This window comes from Heptranchias perlo, chromosome 15, assembly GCF_035084215.1.
Source record: "Heptranchias perlo isolate sHepPer1 chromosome 15, sHepPer1.hap1, whole genome shotgun sequence".
Lineage (NCBI taxonomy): Eukaryota > Metazoa > Chordata > Chondrichthyes > Hexanchiformes > Hexanchidae > Heptranchias > Heptranchias perlo.
The window spans coordinates 38,365,679-38,386,468 of NC_090339.1; the positions used below are offsets into that span (position 1 = coordinate 38,365,679).

The 20,790-nt window shown below is 42.9% G+C and overlaps 1 protein-coding gene across 1 annotated transcript; it reads right to left on the bottom strand.

Annotated features, from left to right (window-relative positions):
* Positions 1–353: 353 nt before the first annotated feature.
* On the bottom strand, positions 354–19,622 carry LOC137333014 (ras-related protein Rab-39B). The gene is made up of 2 exons (XM_067997087.1): positions 18,887–19,622; positions 354–2,088 (listed from the first exon to the last, which is right to left on the bottom strand). Exons 1-2 carry the CDS (start codon positions 19,099–19,101, stop codon positions 1,662–1,664), a joined length of 642 nt encoding a protein of 213 aa, XP_067853188.1. The 5' UTR covers positions 19,102–19,622; the 3' UTR covers positions 354–1,661.
* Positions 19,623–20,790: the final 1,168 nt, after the last annotated feature.

The following is a 20,790-nucleotide window of genomic DNA, read 5'->3' on the forward strand; positions in this document are numbered from 1 at the left end:
AGTGGAATTCCTGTTTATTTAGCGAGTGAAAGTTATTCACTGTGTATCTGTATGCAGCTATTGCTTACTCAGCAAGCTAAGAGTTTCTCACTGTGTAACTGTACAGTTCCAGTATGTTTGGCAGGGTGGGGTTTACTCACTGTGTATCTGTACTGAACTGCTATTTATTCAGCAGGATAAAGGTTATATGATTTTGTACTGTACTGAGCCCCTATTTATTCAGCAGGGTAAAAGTTACTGACTCTGTAATTGTACAGAGTTTATGTTTATTCATAAGCTAAGGGTCACTCATCATGTACTTGTATGGATTTCCTGTTTACTCACCAGGATAAGGACTGTGTGGATTTACCATTTATTCAGCAAAGTAATGATTAATTCAATAGCACTGATCTATCATACACAGCATATAGTCAACTTACTGATTTACAAATATCTTTATCTGTTTGTACAGTCACTACACATGGGAGGCTAGTGAAGGCCTTCTTAATTTTGCAAATTCAAAATGTTCACTATTTATTTTCAGTAAATGTTATTGTTTAACTTAATTTTTGATTTTTTTTTTACCCTTACTTTCTCCCTCATATTACCAATATTATCAAGAACTCCCACAATGCAGTTGTGGCTAATTGCACCAGCCTGTATGTTACAAGAGTCATATTGATCACGAAAGACCTAGTCTGATCCCCAGTCTGTAATGAATAAGTTGAGTCAGTAGCATTTGGGATGCTACAATTGGCTTCAGTGCCCATGGATTATGGTGGAAAAAAATCAGTCAGGGTTCCTGCTCCTGATTGCTATGCAATGACTCTTGCTGGACAGTGCACATCTGGGCAGGATTGGGCTCAGCCCCATGGTCCTATAACCTGGTGATACTTAGTGAATAAACTCAAACATGATAAATGATAACCTTGGCAATGTGCCAGAGAGCTGCACTGTACCTCAGCAAGCAGCTGTCATCTTCAGGAAGGAAAGAGAGGAGGGAAGAAACTTTGGAAGAAATAAGCTTAATAAAACAGTATCCCAAGAATAAAATCCTCCTCTGTTTGAGTGTGGGAGAGACGGCCTCTATAAAAGCTATTTTTATAGATGTTGGGCAGAAAAATACTTCTGCACAACATAATAACCTATTTATTTATGCATGTCTTTATTACTGGACCCAATTTAAACTATTTCAAATTATGTCATGGGTGATGACTTTACTATCCGAGGGGAATGAAGCATAGGCAGGTTACACTGAAGATCTTCACCTGTACTATACCAGGGAATGAGGATAGGCAGATCGAATTAAAGTAGCAGTTCAGGTTCTTTAACTGCCCCAGTACCCTCTATTACAGTAAGAAGTCAATGATGACCATCAACCCAGTTACTGTCTGAGCTGTTTTCTGGTTCTTTTTAGCAACTTTCAAAAATAAATTTAGCTCTTTCTAGTCCCCATCCCCAGATGTTCAAACAGTAGGTTAAAACTTTCTATTACCATCAACAGGATAAATAGAGTAACTCATTGACACATCAGCATCGCGTTAATTACAATGATCAAAATGTCCATATTGTGGAAATAGTGAATTATTTGTGCTACAAACTTAAAAAGGCCTACAGTATTTATTTGGTACAGTCTCTACGTGCGAGGGAACTTAGCCAATTTAAACGTTTCCACTCTTTAATTAGCAAAGGCATCTCCTGCCTGATTTGACAGCTTCCTCTGATGAGTGGACCACGTTTGGAACAAAACCACTCTTCACTCCTTCCCATCCCTCTTGCATCATAATGTCCCCCCTCCTGACAAGCTCGTAAATATCCCTTGTCAGATCGGTGAAGGCCTGTTCGACGTTGATGGAATCTCTTGCAGACGTCTCAATATATTTCATCCGGTAAGCAGCAGCAAGCTTTTCTGCTTCCTCCTTTGACACTTGCCGCTGGGCTGCCAGGTCACATTTATGGCCGACCAGCACAAAAACGATCTGGAATGGCTGGACATGAACTTTGGCCTCTTCCAACCACTCGTGCACGTTCTGGAAGGATCTACGGTTGGTAATATCGAATAAGAGAAGTCCTCCCACTGAATTCCTGTAGTACGCACGAGTTATGGACCTAAAAGATTGGTGGGGTGGGGAAAAGGTCAAAAAGAGCTTAGTATAACTAAAACCTCAAGTTTCACGGCAATTATAAAATGGATACCATTTTAGCACAGCGTTTGAAAAAACGTAATGTCTGTTTGCTGCCTTTGGTAGCAATCACAGCATAGCCCAGGAAACGGAAAAAAATAGAAACAGTGATTCCCCTGCCTTTACAAAAAATTAAAAATGCAAAATCAGAAAAGGCCATCTCTAAAAAGACCATCTACAATTTGCATCATCATGAATTCTTCTTCCTTATTTAATCACCTAAGAGAAATGTATAACTATAGCTAGCTCTTCTGAGAGAAAACTGACAGTTCTCCCTGACTCAGTCATTTTGAGTAAAAAGATCAGCATCTTCACTGTATTGAAATTCAAGACTCTTCACACTATCTCCATTTTCTTTCTCAAGACTTCAAAACTGTGGAACTACTTGTTAACCCTTCTTTTGTTTTATGCTGACAGTAGATAGGCTGTTTCTACAAGCAGACCCAGTTTCCTATGAAATAGACCCTGTGCTTTTACACGTGCTACGAATGGGACAGCATGCTGTGGGATCTCTGAATTATGGTATAACACACTAGAGATTATGGGCTCAATTTTAAAATGGAGCCGGGAAGGGGGGGGGGGGTCAAATTGAGGTTGGGAAACCCATTACTACAGGTTCCCCAGATGTCCTTACGATTTTGACGTAAGGACGTCTTTTATTTTTTTTTTGTCGGTTTCCCGTCTGACTGACCGGCTGATTATCAGACTGGTCTCAGTCGGACGGGAGACCAACTAGGGAGAGAACGTCTTCAGGTAAGTCTGCATTCAAGTCTTTGTTTGTATGGATGGGGGGGGTGGGGGCATGGGTGGGCATAGGTTGGCACAGGGGTTGCAAGTCATGGGGATGGGATCAGGGGTCAGTCACAGTGTCAGGATTGGGAGTCATCGCGGTGGTCCGCAATCATTGAGGGGGAGGGTCAGGGGTTGGAGGGGGAGGATTGGGGTCGGGGGTCAGGGAATCATGGTCGGGGGGTGGATTGCGGTCGGGGATCGGGGCCGGGGGAAGGATTGGGGTTGGGGGATCGGGGTCGGGAGATCCGCGATTGGGGGTCAGGAGGTCCGCGATCGGGGGTCGGGGGTCCACGATCGTTGGGGGGTCGGTGCAGGTGGCTTGTTGGGCCTGGGGGAAGCACTCCGGCTCCTCCCACAAGCTGTGCCTTTCTAGGCACCTACCTGTTCACGAGGCGTAAAACAGAAGACCCGAGAACCCTGGCCCCCCGGGGTTGGAATCGGGAATTGGAGAAAAATGGAGGTCTGAAGCCTCCTTGTAAGGTTTTAAGGCCTGACCCATCTCCTGGGAGCGGGTTGGTCACCCGCCCCCTTCCCACCTCGTGAAAACTGGAAATGGGCGGGTTGGAGGCGGGTCTGAAATGGTGGCAATTTTCAATGCCCCCCCGCCCCCAACCCACCCGTTTTTTACTTTGAAAATTGAGCCCTATATGTCGGATGCCTATCATATTCCTGTCTTCTCTGAACAACATTAAATATCGAGCTGTCAGACCAATGAATATCACTTAAAGTAGTTCATTTACAAGTAGGATAATACCCAGAATCAGTAAAACACTGCAAGAAACTAATACAATAATACTTGAAACAATAAAGATAGAATTAGCCCACAAGGAGTTAATATACACTTTTTATAAAATATTTCGTAACAGTCCAAAGGTTGGGCATTATGATGTTGCATTGAGCCTTTCATAGATTTCTCAATGCAACATCATTTTCCTATGTCATTGAGTTCAACTTCACAAGTGAACTGAAGTAATGTTGAGCAACTAGGTTAGTGTTTTTTATGCTAAAGGCAATCTTTCATGTCACAGGTGTTAACTTTCATCTTCACAAGCATATCCCTTGATGAATCAGCCTTCAGAGATAACGGCCCCAAATTTCCTCGGAGCCAGTGTCGTACCTGAGGTGGGTTACTGATTGTATTTCCCACTGGTCCTGCCTCCTGAGCCCTGAACACTGGCAAGATACCAGCATGCAGTTCACTGAAGCAGTGTAAGTGGGGCCCACAGGAGTGTTCCAAGCTGTCGTTCTGGTTTGGAACACTCAATAAGATAAAAGCCTGCTATACTGAAATTCAACTTTGTAGGGGGGATAATTAGTCCAGTGGAGGAAGGATAAATAAAACAGACCAAACAGAAAGGAAATTAATGGCAGGGAGATAAATGGGCAAAGAAATGTTTTGAAATGAGGCTCAAATGTTTTTATACAAATGTAGGTATAAGATAGTAGATTTAGAGGTTTATGCAACTATTTGAATGTTGATATTATTGGCATCTTAAAAAATGATGGTGCAGGATGGCCAATAACTGGAACTGAGAGGGTACGAAATGTTTCACAAAGATAGACCTACAATGAGATGTGGAACAGTTTCTTTATTGATTGTGATATAGCAGCTATAGAAAAAGTGGATATAATAACAGAAGGGATAAGGTTGAAACAATATGAAAAGAACAAAGCAATGATAAGGACAGAAAATTATGAATTTGTTACTGCTAAAAACTGCCAGCACAAGGCGAACAAAAGGATGGGGAGTTGTTTGGGCAGCTAAGGGGTCTACAAGGCATTGTAATGTGCTAATTATGGGAGGTTTTAAATTCCAGAGGTTGAATGGATAGATCAGAACAACCTAAAGGGAGAGGCCAAATCACAAACAAATGCACTGAGGTGGTCAGGCGTTGTTTCCTCACACAACATGTGATGGCAAGCTACTAGAACAGAGACTGTGTGAGATTTGGGGCAGGATTTCAACTGTGAAAAACGGGTGGGTTGGGGATGGGGGGGGCATTGAAAATTGCAACAATTTCAGACCCGCCCCTAACCTGTCCATTTCCAGTTTTCACCAGGGCAGGATGAGGGGCAGGCAACCAATCCACTCACAGGAGGCAGGTTGGTCACTAAAACCTTTCAAGGAGGCTGCGTGCCTCCATTTTGAAAGGTTCGGTGATTTTAGCTTCTGGGGGCCGGGATTCCCAGGCCTTCTCCTTCACGCTGCACGAGAGGAGGCGAGGTAAGTGCCTTTCTGGCACGCTTGTGGGCCCGGAGGAGCAGGAGTGCTTCCCCCAGGCCCAACAAGCCTACCTGCAGCGACCCCCAACAACGATCGTGGACCCCCCTCAATAATCGCAGACCCCCCCTTGATGATCACGGGCCCCCCCTCGATGATCACAGACCCCCCCTCCAACGATCGCGGACCCCCGCGATGCCCCACGATCCAGACACCCTCATCCCCCCGCCCGGTGACTGACACCCAATCGCCCCCTCTATGACGCCCGATCCCCATGACTACTCTCCCGGTGACTGACCTCCGCCGACTGACCTCCCCCCGCCCCTCCCCTCCCCGCTATGTCTGACTCCCTCTCCCCCGTGCCCACCCATGCCCTCTGATGCCCCCATGACCACCCATGCCCCCCGCCATCCATACAATATAAGACTTACCTGAGGACTTACCTTTTCACATCCTCTTCCTTGCTCTGTGCCACCTGTCAATCAGGCTGGCCTGTTGGATGGCAAACCAACAAAAAAAAAGACGTACTTACGTCAAAATCATAAGGACGTCCGAGAAACCCGTACTTCCGGGTTTCGCATCCGTGATTTGAACCCCCGCCCCCTTCCCAGCTCCGAGTCAAAATTTTGCCCTTGGTGTTTAGCAACTTACCACAGCTGGATACTAATCTGTGAGCATTGGGATCTACTGATCATTGTATTGTTAGGTTGGATATTATTACCAAACTGACGTCAAATACAACAATGTGGTGGTATAAAACTTTAAAACAACTGATTTTGGAGCTATGAGGAGAGTCTTTGTGAATTTATATTGGGAAACCATACTTACAAATGGAACAAAAGAGGCTGTATTTAAGCTTATATACAAGATGAGGAAAAAGTATCTATTCTATTTAAAAATGAGAAACATAGAAAAACATGCATAAATAAATACTTTAAAAGATAAATGGAAACAAAAATAGGCAGTTTTGGGATTCATACAAAAGGCAACCGTGGATAAAGAAAACATTAGAAAAAGAGAGAAATGGAGAGACAAATCACAGAGGGCAGCAATAGCCCCCAAAATATTTTACAACTATGTTAATAATAGGAAAATCAAACAGCAGAATAAATGGAGTAAAGCTATCATAGGTTATCAGGATACAGTTGATATACTGAAAGCATTCCTCGCATCAGTTTTCACATAGGATGATTGTAGTCAAAGTTCCAAAATTGCATTAAAGCAATGAATCTCATGTAAGAATAATTACTGCAAAGTCATACTTTGCCAGCCTTCCAGGACTGTCCCTGATGTTTGGAGAAGATCTTATGATGCAAAACAGAAAATGCTGACTTCATTTCATATGATTTTAAGATAGCTCGGCTCAAACTGGAAAACTGGAGCTAGTCTATGCACTGGTATTGGGACCATATTTGTGTTGAAAATCAATTAAGATAAAATTACTTTGATGGATTATATGATTTCTTTGAAATGTTAATTTATGCAGCTTAACAGATGGGAGTGCTTGGGAAGCACCTGCTAGATACAGATAGATTTAAGCTCCATAATTGTTAAACTATTAGAAAATACATTGTGAAGTTTAGGATTGGCATTGCTGTCATAAAGTGAGACAGCATTTTTGCTTTGATGGTTAATTCTATTGAAGTGGATCATCTAGGAACATAGTTACACAGGAACAGGAGTAAGCCATTCAGCCCCTCGAGCCTGTTCCACCTTTCAATTCGATCATGGCTGATCTGTATCTCAACTCCATTTACCGTGACACCCTTTCCTAACAAAAATCTATCAATCTCAGTCCTGAAGGGTCCAATTGTCCCAGCATCCACAGCCTTTTGGTGGCAAGAATTCCAGATATCCACTACCCTTTGTGTGAAAAAGTGCTTCCTGGTTTCACTCCTAAATGGCCGAGCTCTAATTTTAAGATTATGCCCTCTTGTTCTGGATTCTCCCACCAGAGGAAATAATTTCTCTGTATCTACCCTACAGAATTCCTTTATCATTTTAAAGACCTGGATTAGATCACTCCTCAACCTTCTAAACTCAAGGGAATACAAGCCAAGTTTATGCAACCTGGTCCTCATAATTTAACCCTTTAAGCCCTGGTTATCATTCTGGTGAATCTGCGCTGTACCCCTTCCAAGGCCATTATATCTTTCCCGAGGTTTGGTGCCCAAAACTGAATGCAGTATTCCAGTTGCGGTCTGACCATGGCTCCATACAACTGGAGCATAATTTCCTCACTTTTGCATCCCAACTCCCTTGAGATAAAGGCCAACATTCCATTAGACTTTTGATTACTTTTTGTACCTGTCCACTAGCTTTTAGTGATTTATGTACATGGACACCTAAATCCCTTTGCTCCTTCACAGCAGTCTCTCACCATTAAGAAAATATACCGAGTTTTCTTCCTTGCATCCAAAGTTGATGATCTCTCACTTCCCCACATTTACAGTTAAATTTCTATATCAAAAAAAGGACATTCTTGGTGGTCCATAGTTCTCAATTCACCTTGCCACTAATAAGTGTCATTAGTCGTCAGGACTCTATGAGGAATTATCTCATGTAATTTACCATCAGAGTCTATGTTTCCAAGAGTTTGCTGAAAAGTAACTGTAAGAAGCAGCTTACTGAAAAAGGCTGAAAAATCCTTTGTGGACTGATTCCAGTTCTATTTAATATTTGGTACTTTGTTATGTCTTTTTATTTCAATGTATAATTTTATTTACAAATCAATTTGACGAAGTAGTTTAATACAATCAGTGATCTAGTGGTGCCTTATTTTTCTATGTGTGAGATGACAGGGCTCACCTTTGGAAACAAATTTTTTTGCTTTGAAGCCCAATAAGAGAGTATCAGTAATGAGCCTGAATGGTAACAACATTAAAACATCTTAAAGCATTTCACATACAATGAATTACTTTGAAGTGCAGTGGCAACTGTTATGTAAACAAATATGACAGCTTTTGTACAGATAGCAGAATCTCACAAAAGGAAATGAATTACCAGTTACAGTAATCTGTTTTTGGTGGCTTTGATTGATTAAGGAAAGAACCTTGACTGGGACACTAGGAGAATACTCTGCTCTCCTTCAAATAATGCCAAAAAATCTTTAACATTCACATGAACCAGTGGAAGAGGAAGATAGAGCCTTAGTTTAACATCTCACGCAAAGGACAGCATATCCAACAATGCAGCACTCCCTTGGTACTTCACTGGATTATGTGCTCAAGTTCTGGTATGGGGCTGGAAACCACAACCTTGTGATTCAAAAGCAAGAATGCTACCAACTGAGCCAAGCTAACACTGAATGAGAAAAGACGCAGCAAGCCTGTTCCTTCTGCAGATCATGTAAAATTCAATCTATCATGACTCTACTCAACCCATTTCACCTGATGAAAGCTGCCCTGGGATCTAGACAGCAAGTGTAAAACTGTATGCTCTTCTTCCAAGTACTGCCTCCTCTCCATGCAAGGTGCTAGAGCATTCATTCATCGGAGAGTACTTGGACATTACTTAGAATCATAGAATCTATGACATTACTTCTACTCTTTTTGAAAAATAATGAATTTTAAATTAAAACTGATGCATTCTGGTTAATTTTAGAAAAACATTAGCAGTTAGCAGATAGTTTATAAGAAGAAAGCATTTTGACTGTGGTTGAAATTACCAGGACAACCTTATTACTAAGATTTATGGGGGCAATTAAACAATTTGATTGCAATGGCAAACTGACCTCTTTATTTTGCACACACAACATGCAAGATCCATAGTAATCTGACCTCACCTGAATGTACACAGTCAGGTCATTTAAATCATTAGAATATAATCCATGTGCACATTGGCACAGGAGCAAGGAGTACAGTTGAAGAGTGGACGGGAGCTATATCACAATGGGCTGATGGAAAATTTAAAGGGATGCAACCATTAAAAAGTAAGTAGCTGCATAGGGGAGGTAAATATTCTTCCAGGCATTAGAAAGGCTGAAATTAGTTTTAGAGATATGTCAGTCTATTCAAAGGCTCTACTGGGGGAAAAGATGTGGCAGACTAAAAGCAAGTTAAGGAAAATCCTATCCAGAGCCACAAAATGGGCATACGGCACAGCACCTGGCTAGTAATGTGAAATTGTTGCTGCGTGAATTGGTTACGTAGAGGGGTCACCCTGATTGGTACTCAACAACAACAACTTACAATTATATAGTGCCTTTAACATAGTAAAATGTCCCAAGGTGCTTCACAGGAGTGTTATCAAACAAAATTTGACACGTAGCCACATAAGGAGATATTAGGGGCTTGGTCAAAGAGGTAGGTTTTAAGGAGCATCATTAAGGAGGAGAGAGAGGTAGAGAACGGAGAGGTTTAGGGAGGAAATTCCAGAGTTTAGGGCCTCAGCAGCTGAAGGCACGGCTGCCAATAGTGGAGTGATGAAAATCGTGCAAGAGGCCGGAATTAGAGGAGCACAGAGATCCCGGAGGGTTGTAGGGCTGAAGGAGGTTACAGAGATAGCCAAGGCACCCTCCGCTGAAGATGGCAGTGCACTCTCCAGCAGCCAGCCGTAGCCAGACTCACTGCTATGTACAGTACCTGCGGGATATAGGAGCAAATGCAGGAGAAGATGAACATTTCCTAATATTGTAGTGCTATTTGAGACTGAATCACAAGCATAATGGGGCAGCAGTGAACTTGCCAACCATTGACAGCACTGTCTGTATGTTGCAAGTTGGCTGCAGTTACCCTTGCACCAAATGGCAAAGCTCTGCAACTGCCTCTCAGCTGACCCCAGCAAACGGAGGCAGGTGCCTTTAGCTACTGGAAGGTGGGTGTGTCAATATGACTGGTGCTTGCTGACCTCCCTGGCATGCCTTTTCTTATCTTGTACCATCTCAACCATGAAATTCTGTTTTCGAGGCACTTTGAAAATACCCTTAAAGCATAAATAAAATGACCCCCAAAATTTTCTCTCAAAAATAATTAGTAATAAAAAATTCAGAAATATGGAAAAACCATTTAATAAAACACTGCTAAAAAGATAGCAGTGCAAAAGTAAGCATTGCAAAAAAATATACAAAGCCCATGCCATTTTAAGAGTTTCTTCACCAATGCAGCTTCACATGCTTTCATTCTTAGTGGATGCACAAAAAAGAGCAAACCTGGAACAAATCCCACAGAATTGTGCTTAGGTGTTCATTAAAATATGTTTGAATCAAATTAGTGCCTTTATGAGGATAAGGCACAAAATGAATGCCAGCACCCTAGCACACAAAATGCAGCAGACCATGGAACTGCAGTCCTGTAGGAAATTTTCACAGGGCCCGCTCAACTCTGCAATTCACCAGCACCAAGCACACCTGCTATCCACTGTAGAATCTATGCCCTTAGGCTCGGTAATGTGGTCATGATGCAGAGGCACCAGCACAGCACCACTGCTCCTTGGGCACTGCAAGTAACTAGTGCATAGAGCTGACCTTGCACTGTAATGCAAGGTCAATGCTTTTACATATTATTGCACAGCTACAGGTGTTAAGTGCATGACATGCTGGGAGACCACCAAGCTCAAGAGATCAAGTTGTCTGGCATCCACAACTATTAAAAGACTGCTGGTCACCTTAAAGCTGTACTGCTACTGAAGGGAAGAAATGGTTGCAACAAGACCAATAGGAAGCAGGGCGCCATTTCAACATGCAGCTGTGGAAGTCCTGCTCCAGGAGATGTGGACAGAATTGTGGTGATAGGATCCTGCTCTGAAGAGCACAACAAAGGCAGCGTGGATGAGTGTGGTAGAAAGGATCGATGCTATTTCATCTGCATACATCATGGAAGCAGATGCACAAGAAAGTTACAGGTTTCAAAATACTATCAAGATGGGTGCCATCACACTACAACTACTTCCCAAGTGCACAGGTATGCCCATGTTTTTGCTGTGCACTGTATAGTGCTGTCATACCAATGCATTTGCCCTGTGGTTCATTAACTATATCACGCTGTAAACTGCAAGTATAAGTTACCTGCATGCTACATGTTCAGCTGCTTACACAAGGTAGAAACTGGGTTATATACTTGGGTTGACACACACCATCTCTCAACTTCAGCATTCCAACATATCCCTTTTCAATCTACTTATGAGAGAATGCCACATTTAGCAGGCACCAGCAACTGCAGACAGGAGGAGGCATAGCAAGCATAACACCCATGACTCCCGATGAGGAGAGACCCCTGAAAATTGTGGTACTGGAGGCAAATGAGGGAATGGGGCAGCCACTCCAAGCTCAGGGCTAGTGTTACACATTTTTTGTTATTATTCTGTTCCCCCTATTTGTTTACTTACTGAGATACAGTCAGTCATACACTGGCCTGCATCAACCAACATACACTATCTTGCCACATAAGCAATGTTTGAAGAGGTATCTTACTGGTAGGACTGCAACATATATTCTTCTTCTGATCCTACAATTGCCCTTGTTAAGAAGCAATATGAATAGAGGAGCAATATGCACCCTGGCCCAGCACCTTCAGCACCCTTTTTCACTCACTCCAACCATGGCAAGACCCAGCACAGAAAGGAATATGAGGCAATGCTACCAGCATGTGTGGGCCTCATTGGAATTCATTAAATATTTAAATCAGGGCCCATGCCAAACCGTGCAGCTTCAGGTAAGGCTCCATCCACAGCATGCGCCTTGTCTATATGGGTGTAAGTGAGTACTGGCACCTGGCATTCTCAAGTAGATTCTTAAACAAAAATGACAGCTTCAGTTACGAGTAAAACTCCTTATTTTCTGTTTTTAAGTAAACTTTGCAGCATTTTGCTCAATCGTTAGTTGGTTTTGCATTGTTGGGATTTTTCCTGACAATACTTTCCTTCATTATTCTTGGTTGCTGCTGCCGCTTGAATAACACCTTAAAGAATGCTGAGCATGGGAATTCTTTTGGGGGTTCTAAACATGTTGCATAATTTAGATGAGAAAGAAGAGTTCATAAGGGGCAAACAAATGCAGGTGCTGAAGCGCTTTTTCACTATCCCACCAACTGCACTTATAGGTTCCTCTACATGAACCTGGGTGTGTTAGAGGATACCTAGCTTTGCCACACCTGCTTCACAATGCACACTGTCCTACAGTTGTACCATCTGCTACAGGATGACATGCACATATCTGGAACAGGGATGCTCTTCCCATAGCAGTGAAGGTTATTACAGTACAAGCCCATGGGATGCAAGGGAGAGTGGCAAGTTGGATCCAAAATTGGCTCAGTGGCAGGAAGCAAAAGGAAATGGTCGACGGGTGTTTTTGTGACTGGAAAGCTGTTTCCAGTGGGGTTTTGCAGGGCTCAGTACTAGGTCCCTTGCTTTTTGTGAAATATATTAATGATTTGGACTTAAATGTAGGGGGCACAATTAAGAAGTTTGCAGATGATACAAAAATTGGCTGTGTGGTTGATAGTGAGGAGGAAAGCTGTAGACTGCAGGAAGATATCAATGGGCTGGTTAGGTGGACAGAAAAGTGGCAAATAGAATTCAATCCCGAGAAGTGTGAGGTAATGCATTTGGGGAGAGCAAAAAAGGCATTGGAGTACACAATAAATGTGAGGATACTGAAGGTGTGGAGGAACAAAGGGACCTTGGACTGCATGTCCACAGATCCCTGAAGGTAGCGGGACAGGTAGATAAGGTGGTTAAGAAGGCATATGGAAAACTTTCCTTTATTAGCCGAGGCATAGAATATAAGAGCAGGGAGGTTATGCTGGAACTGCATAAAACACTGGTTAGGCCACAGCTTGAGTACTGTGTACAGTTCTGGTCACCACATTACAGGAAGGATGTAATTGCACTAGAGAGGGTACAGAGGAGATTTATGAGGATGTTGCAAGACTGGAGAATTTTAGCTATGAGGAAAGACTGGATAGGCTGGGGTTGTTCTCTTTGAAACAGAGGAGGCTAGGGGTTGATTTAATTGAGGTGTACAAAATTATGAGGGGACTAGATAGAGTGGATACGAAGGACCTATTTCCCTTAGCAGAGAGGTCAATAACCAGGGGCCATAGATTTAAAGTGATTGGTAGAAGGATTAGAGGGGAGCTGAGGAAAAATGTTTTCATCCAGAGGATGGTAAGGGTCTGGAACTCACTGCCTGAAAGGCTGGTAGAGACAGAAACCCTCAACTCATTTAAAAACTACCTGGATGTGCATCTGAAGTGCCATGACCTACAAGGCTACAGACCAAGTGGGATTAGGCTGGGTGGCTCATTTTCGGCCGACACAGACACGGAGGGCCGAATGGCCTCCTTCTGTGCCATAAATTTTCTATGAGTCTATGATACAGCGTACAGCTTTCATGCTAACAGATCCTTCCAAGCCACCCTGAAGAATATCAGCCATGTCAGGCAGTCTGCAGGGTTTGCATGTACTGAGAGGAAGAGGATAAAATACCAGTGATAGAAGGGAAACTAAAAATAAATCAAGGGGAGGAACTTATTGGATTCAATATATGTTTAAAAAATGATAAGGGAGAAAATAATGGATTTATCTATTTAATAGAAAAATCTCCAGGACCTGATAGTTTCCACCCCAGGGTATTAAAAGAAGTAAGTGAGGAAATTGGTCATAATCTTTCAAAGCGCTCTTGATTTCGGAATTGTGCCGTTAGATTGGAAATTTGCTAATGTCATTCCATTTTCAAGACGGGTGGGAGAGAGAAACACGATAACTACCAGGGTTAAGGGTAAGTCATGTCAGTTGTGGGGAAATCTGTCATTAGGGATAGAGTGACTGAGCACATGAACAAATATGAGCTGATCAGAGAGAACCAACATGGCTTTGTTAAGGGTAAGTCATGTCTGACTAATCCAATCGAATTTTGTTAGAAGGTCACTAATAAGGTAGTCATGATGTGGAGATGCCGGTGATGGACTGGGGTTGACAATTGTAAACAATTTTACAACACCAAGTTATAGTCCAGCAATTTTATTTTAAATTCACAAGCTTTCGGAGACTTCCTCCTTCCTCAGGTAAATGAGGAAGGAGGAAGTCTCCGAAAGCTTGTGAATTTAAAATAAAATTGCTGGACTATAACTTGGTGTTGTAAAATTGTTTACAACTAATAAGGTAGATAAAGGAGGTTGTCTATTTGGACTTTCAAAAGACATTCAATAAGGTTCCACACGAGATTATTAGCAAAAATGAGAGCACATGGAATTGGAGATAGTCTTTTCACTTGGGTTGGAAATTAGTTGGGAGATAGGAGACAGAGAGTGGGGATAAAGATTATGTACACTGATTGGCAGGATGTGACAAGTGATGTTCCCCAGAGATCTGTTCTGGGGCCTCAACTTTTCACTAATTTTATTAATGACTTGGATGAAGAAATGGAGAGTTGTATATCCATGTTTGCAGATGACACTAAGTTAGGAGGAACAGTAAGTTGTGTAGAAGGGAGCAGGAATTTGAAAAGGGACATAGACAAAACTATGGCAAATGGAATTCAATGTAGGCAAGTGTGAGGTCATCCACTTTGGACCCAAGAAAGATAAATCAAAGTACTTTCTAAATGGTGAGAAAGTAGAAACTGTAGAGGAGCAAAGAGATTTGCGAGTCCAAGAATGCAAATCATTAAAAGCTAGTAGACAGGTACAAAAAGCAATCAAAAAGGCTACTGGAATAGGGGTCTGGAATAAAAGGGCAGGAAGATATGCTTCAGTTGTATAGAGCCTTGGTCAGACTCCATCTGGAATACTGCGTTCAGTTTTAGGCACAGCACCTCAGGAAGGATATATTGGCCTTGGAGGAGGTGCAGTGCAGATTCACCAGAATGATACCGGGGCTTAGAGGCTTACGTTATGAGGACAGGTTGCAGAAACTTGGTTTGTATTCCCTTGAATATAGAAGATTGAAGAGTGATCTGATCGAGGTGTTTAAAATGTTAAAAGGATTTGATAGGGTAGATACAGAGAAACTATTTCCTCTGATAGGGGAATCAAGAACAAGGGCACATATCTTAAAATTTTAGCTAGGCCATTCAGAAGCAACAATTTTTCACACAAAGGGTAGTAGAAATCAAAAGGCTGTGAATGCTAGGACAATTGAACATTTCAAGACTGACATGGATATTTGTTAGATAAGAGTATCAAGGGATTAGGAGTAAATGTGGATAAATGGAGTTGGGGTGCAGATCAGACATGATCCAACTGAATGGTAGAGCAGGCTCAAGGGGCTCAAAGGCCTACTGTTCCTAATGTTCCCATGAAAGAGTGGCAAATGCTATCTACACAAGGGGCAACACCTTCATCATTCCCTGAGAAAAAGAGGCATCAGCTGGACAGACTGGGTGCACGATGTCACAGATAGCATTCATATGGACAACATGGTGCCTCACATCAATCCTTGACCTACATTAAATTAATGTTCATGAAGTATCTGAGCATCGAAGCATCATCTTACATGTCAATAGCCAATGCCCAGGAAGCAGCAAATATACCTTCATTATGTAGCAGTCCACAGTGTCTGCATTTTTGGGTGAAAATTTTTAAAAACTTGCATTTTATAGTGCCTTTAATGACCTCAGGACGTCACAAAGTGCTTCACAGTCAATGAAATACTTTTGAAGTGTAGTCACTGTGGTAATGTGGAGAAACGCAGCATTCAATTTGCACACAGCAAGGTCCACAAACAGCAGTGAGATAAACGATCAGGCCATTTCTTCTGGGTTGAGACATAAATGTTGGCCAGAACATCGGGAGAGCTCCCCTGCTCTTCTTCGAATAGTGCTATGAGATCTTTTACGTCCACCTAAGAGGGCAACTGAGATAAGTTTACTAACAAACTGAGATGGGTTTAACGTCTCATCCGAAGGACAGAACAAGGACAGAAGAAGAAACATTGAGGGGATTGATCTTAGAAGAGCAGGCCTAACCACTGCATCCATGGTATCTGAGTCCGCTGAGAAACCCCTAAACGGCAGAGTAGAGTCTCGGTCTGGATCCTACAACTCCATGTTTGAACCTCTCCAATCAAGTTACTGCCCCTGTCACAGTACTGAAACAGCCCTTATCGAAGTCACAAATGACATCCTATGTGACTCTGAACGTGGTGCACTACCCCTTCTCATCCTTCTCGACCTGTGTTCAGTCTTTGAAACGGTTGACTGCACCATCCTCCTCCCATGCCTTTCTTCCATTGTCCAGCTGAGTAGGACTGCCCTTGCCTGGTTCCATTCTTATCTATCCTTGGCCCCCTCCTATTTCTCATCTACATGCTGCCTCTCGGCGACATCATCCGAAAACACAATGTCAGATTCCACATGTACACTGATGACACCCAGCTCTACCTCACCACCACCTCGCTCGACCCCTCCACTGCAACTGATTTGTCACGCTGCTTGTCCATTATGCAGTATTGGATGAGCAGAAATTTCCTCCAATTAAATATTGGGAAGACCGAAGCCATTGTCTTCAGCTCCAACCACAAACTCCATTCCTTAGCCACCGATTCTATCCCCATCCCTGGCCATTATCTCAGGCTGAAGCAGACTGTTTGCAACCTCAGCGTCCTATTTGACCCTGGGCTGAGCTTCCGACCCCATATCCTCTCTGAGCTTCCGACCCCATATCCCCTCCATCACGAAGACTGCTACTTCCACCTCTGCAAAATTTCTCGTCTCTGCCCCTGCCTCAGCCTATCTGCTGCTGAATGCCTCATCCATGCTTTTGTTACCTTCATACTCAACTATTCCAATGCTCTCCTGGTTGGCATCCCATCTTCCACCCTCCGTAAGCTTCAGTTCATCCAAAACTGCTGCCCGTATCCTAATTCGCACCAAGTCCTGTTCACCCATCACCCCTGAACTCACTGACCTACACCGACTCCCGGTCCAGCAATGCCTCGATTTTAAAATTCTCATCCTGATGTTCAAATCCCTCCATGGCTTCGCCCCTCCCTATCTCTGTAATCTCCTCCAGCCTTATAACCCTCCGAGAACACTGAGTTCCTCCAATTTTAGCATCGTGTGCATCCCCGATTTCCTTCGCCCCACCATTAGTAGCCGTGCCTTCAGCTGTCTAGGTCCTATACTCTGGAATTCCCTCCCTAAACCTCTCCACCTCTCTACCTTTCTCTCCTCTTTTAAGACACTCCTTAAAACCTACCTCTTTGACCAAGCTTTTGGTCACCTGTCCTAATATCTCCTTATGTGGCTTGGTGTCAAATTTTTGTCTGATAACATTCCTGTTATGTGTTTGGGGTGTTTTACTACATTAAAGGCGCTATATAAATGCAAGTTGTTGTTTTTGTTGTTGCCTGGGTCTTTATTTATAACTTACTTTTTATAGCATTTTGATCTCCATGCTTTTTCTCTTTGCCCGCAGCTCTTCTGTTTTTCCTATGCTGGCTTTCCTGTGCTAACCTACATTGCTAACTCCACCTTTGTCCAAAGTAAGAGCATCCTACACTTCTGGGTTTTCCTGGAGTGGCTTCACCAGGACTTTAAAAAGGTGCATGCAACCGGTCACACTGTATCCTTAGTGCGCTGCATTGTTCTCCTGCTGGGAACTGCTGTTGGTTAGAAAATTGCTGACCATTCTGCTTGTCCTGCAGTTGCCCCAAGGTTGAAAGAATGTATGCATTTACATACAGGGGATAGGGCCCCTCAGAGGTAAGTCACGCAAAACTCTAGAATGACTGTCTAATCTTATTTGTTTCTACAACATTCATCCTAAATAGTTCCTTTCATTGGCATGATTCTTACATAGTTCCAGCGGTTCAGAAACCACCATTGTGTTCCACATGGTATTTAATTACCTGTATTTCTACTTAGCCACAAAACCCTCAACATTTCTTATAATCAAATGTTCCTTTAAAAAGGTATTAATCAACACAGCATTAGGTGTCGCTCAGTCGCCAGGTTTTATACTTTAGAGGCGGCCTGCAACAGACATTTTGTGTGGAATTCTCCCTTATGTGCCATTATGAAAGGAAATGGTGGGGCTGTAGATACCACTCACCATTCATAGTGTCACATCAAGAGGAGTATAACACAAAATATCTAAACAACAGCTTTCATACATAGGTTTTCAAAATGGGGTCCTCGGATCCTAGGGGGTCAGCAAGGTCATCAGATCTTTATCCATCTGGGGCTGGACATACCACCAGCACAGAGGCTTGAGAATTTTGTCTTCTCTGCTTTCAGTGTTTGTCAGTTTACATTATTTCTGTTGCTGTATACTAATAAAAGATGTTTTCTGCAATGATAGCAACATTTTCCTTTGAATAGCTGACAATGGCTTTCAAAAAACAGGACTGTGGACTTTGGTAATGTGTCAGTATTTGCAGAGGATGCTGGGAATGTTAATATTTGCAGGGGATGCTGGGAATGTGTCAATATTTGCAGGGGATGCTGGGAATGTGTCAGTATTTGCAGGGAACCCTCATACAAAAGAGTTTGAAACCCACTGCTCTAAGGTGGTGACTCCAGTGACACAGTGAATGGAAATGTTGATCTGCAGAGAGCAACCACCATTCATGGGAGTGGAAACTCATGATATCGCACCAAAGGGGCTTCTGCACAAAATGTCTGCTCCCAGCAGTTCTAAAGCATAAAACAACGAAACGAGGCGCACCATTGACATATCCCCAAGTATATGGTTTGTCCCTTTATAACACAAAATTCAGTAGAATACAACTCCTTTTAAGGTTTTCCTCCGATGTACTGGAGATTTAGACTTACCTGAATCTCTCCTGACCAGCTGTGTCCCAAATCTGCAGCTTAATCCGTTTTCCTGGCTCGATCTCCACCAACCTCGAGAAGAAATCCACCCCAACGGTGGGGTCTGAAACTTGGGCAAAGCGCCCCTCGGTGAAACGACGGATCAGGCATGACTTTCCCACTGTGGAGTCCCCAATGACTATCAGCCGGAACTGATACACCCAAATAGCCTCCATCTTCTCAGATATTGTGATTACCTCTAGCCAAAATGGATAAATAATTCAGCCCAAAAGAAGTGAGTCTATAGACTGTATTACAGGTGTGCCCAGGTCACTGAGGATTGCCACACATCAACCATATATCTAACACACAGGCAAAAACAGAAACCTTCAGGCCCTGCTGTAAGTCTGTAGGGGCAGCAAGAATTGGACAGATTCCTATTCTTTAAAGGCAGATTACCATGATTAATTGCTCAGAAACCAGCATTTGAAGACACAAAAGGATGCCTCAGTCCAAGAATCCTTCCTCAATTTCCTCACATCTCCAGGTGAATATCTTTGTTTGGACAAGCTTCCAGTATTTCGAACCGGCTCAGATCAAGATCCTCTGAAATAGATCTATATATTTTTTGTTGCTGTTATTATTTATCTGCATGCAGTTGTCTTGGATTGCCAGCTTGCTGCTCTCACTAGATCACACCTCCGATGCTACTCATGCAGTCTCCATCTTTAAATCTTCCTCAATATCGACCAGGAGAAAGACATTCAAGCAATAGCGAGCTGTCATAATCATGGGGGGGGAAAGGGGAGGGGGGGGGAACAGTTCAGTGAGATTCAGGCAATAAGAAAAATTAGATTTAGTGTTGCATGGCCTGCGTCGAATGCAAGAATTGGCGATAAAAACCTGTCCCTCGACACCCACAGCCCGTTCGGGTTAAAGCCTGGCGAAGATCACCGTTTCCAAATAATGGCTACTTGTTCCTTCCAAGGTCGCTCCCATCGCTCTCCGGTCAGAGGGAGAAACAGATCCGCTTCGAGGAAACAAGAGATTTCATTCCAATCAGAACACTTTCAGAAACTAAACACAAAAAAAACAGATTTTTCGAATTTATTTTTTTAAAACAATCAATAGATTTGAATATACATTTAACAAACAGATTGCAATCGAGCAACAAAATAGATTTGCAAAATTGACTGGAAAATAGATGTAGCAAAAGCCTTACTCTCTTGCTTGTTGTGGTATCGCTGCCGCCAGCGTCCTTCACTCCGGAAGCCGCAGTGGATGAAAAAAGGGCTTTAAAAATATCAAACAATTAAATGGCGATCAGGCCGAAAAGGAGAGGTTCCCGAGATTGGGCGATGGCAGCTGGGTCTCGGTGTAAGATGGTGCCGAGCTGTCCCCGGGGATGGGTTTGCAGCCTCTCCTCCCTCCCTCCCTCCCTCTCTCTCTCACTGATGCAGGAGCCACAAACTGTTATGAGCAGGTTGCAGCTCTGGGCGAAAGCTGATGAAATCACTGCAACATCAGCACCATTTACAACACGAGCAGCCTCCTACCGGATACCCTGCAACACACAACCCATTGCAACCAGGGCTTGCAATTGCAGTGCGCATGTATTTACCAAGCAATCGTCCACATGCTCATTTCAAAACTGGCTTTAGAATAGGTATGGTTTTGCCGTATCTAATAAAAATGTAATAAACATACTTCCTTTCATCACGTTTTAATTTAGTGACAGGAGAAGAAAACTGAAGTTTTCAAAATCATGATACAGTGCAAAATAGGAATAGTATTTTCGAATGCGTGCATATATATAGATATATAATGCAGTATGTCCAAATGTATGACAGAATGTTTGGTTAATGTTTCAGGTGAGACCCTTTATCAGAAGTGCCTGATGAAATGTCATACCTGACACACTTATC

Bases quoted from the DNA above. Each gene is read 5' to 3' on its own strand.
- LOC137333014 (XM_067997087.1), bottom strand. From the start codon at position 19,101: ATGGAGGCTATTTGGGTGTATCAGTTCCGGCTGATAGTCATTGGGGAC. The intron at 2,089-18,886 runs GTAAGTCTAAAT...CCAATCTTTTAG, and splicing joins GCTGGTCAGGAGAGATTCAG to GTCCATAACTCGTGCGTACT.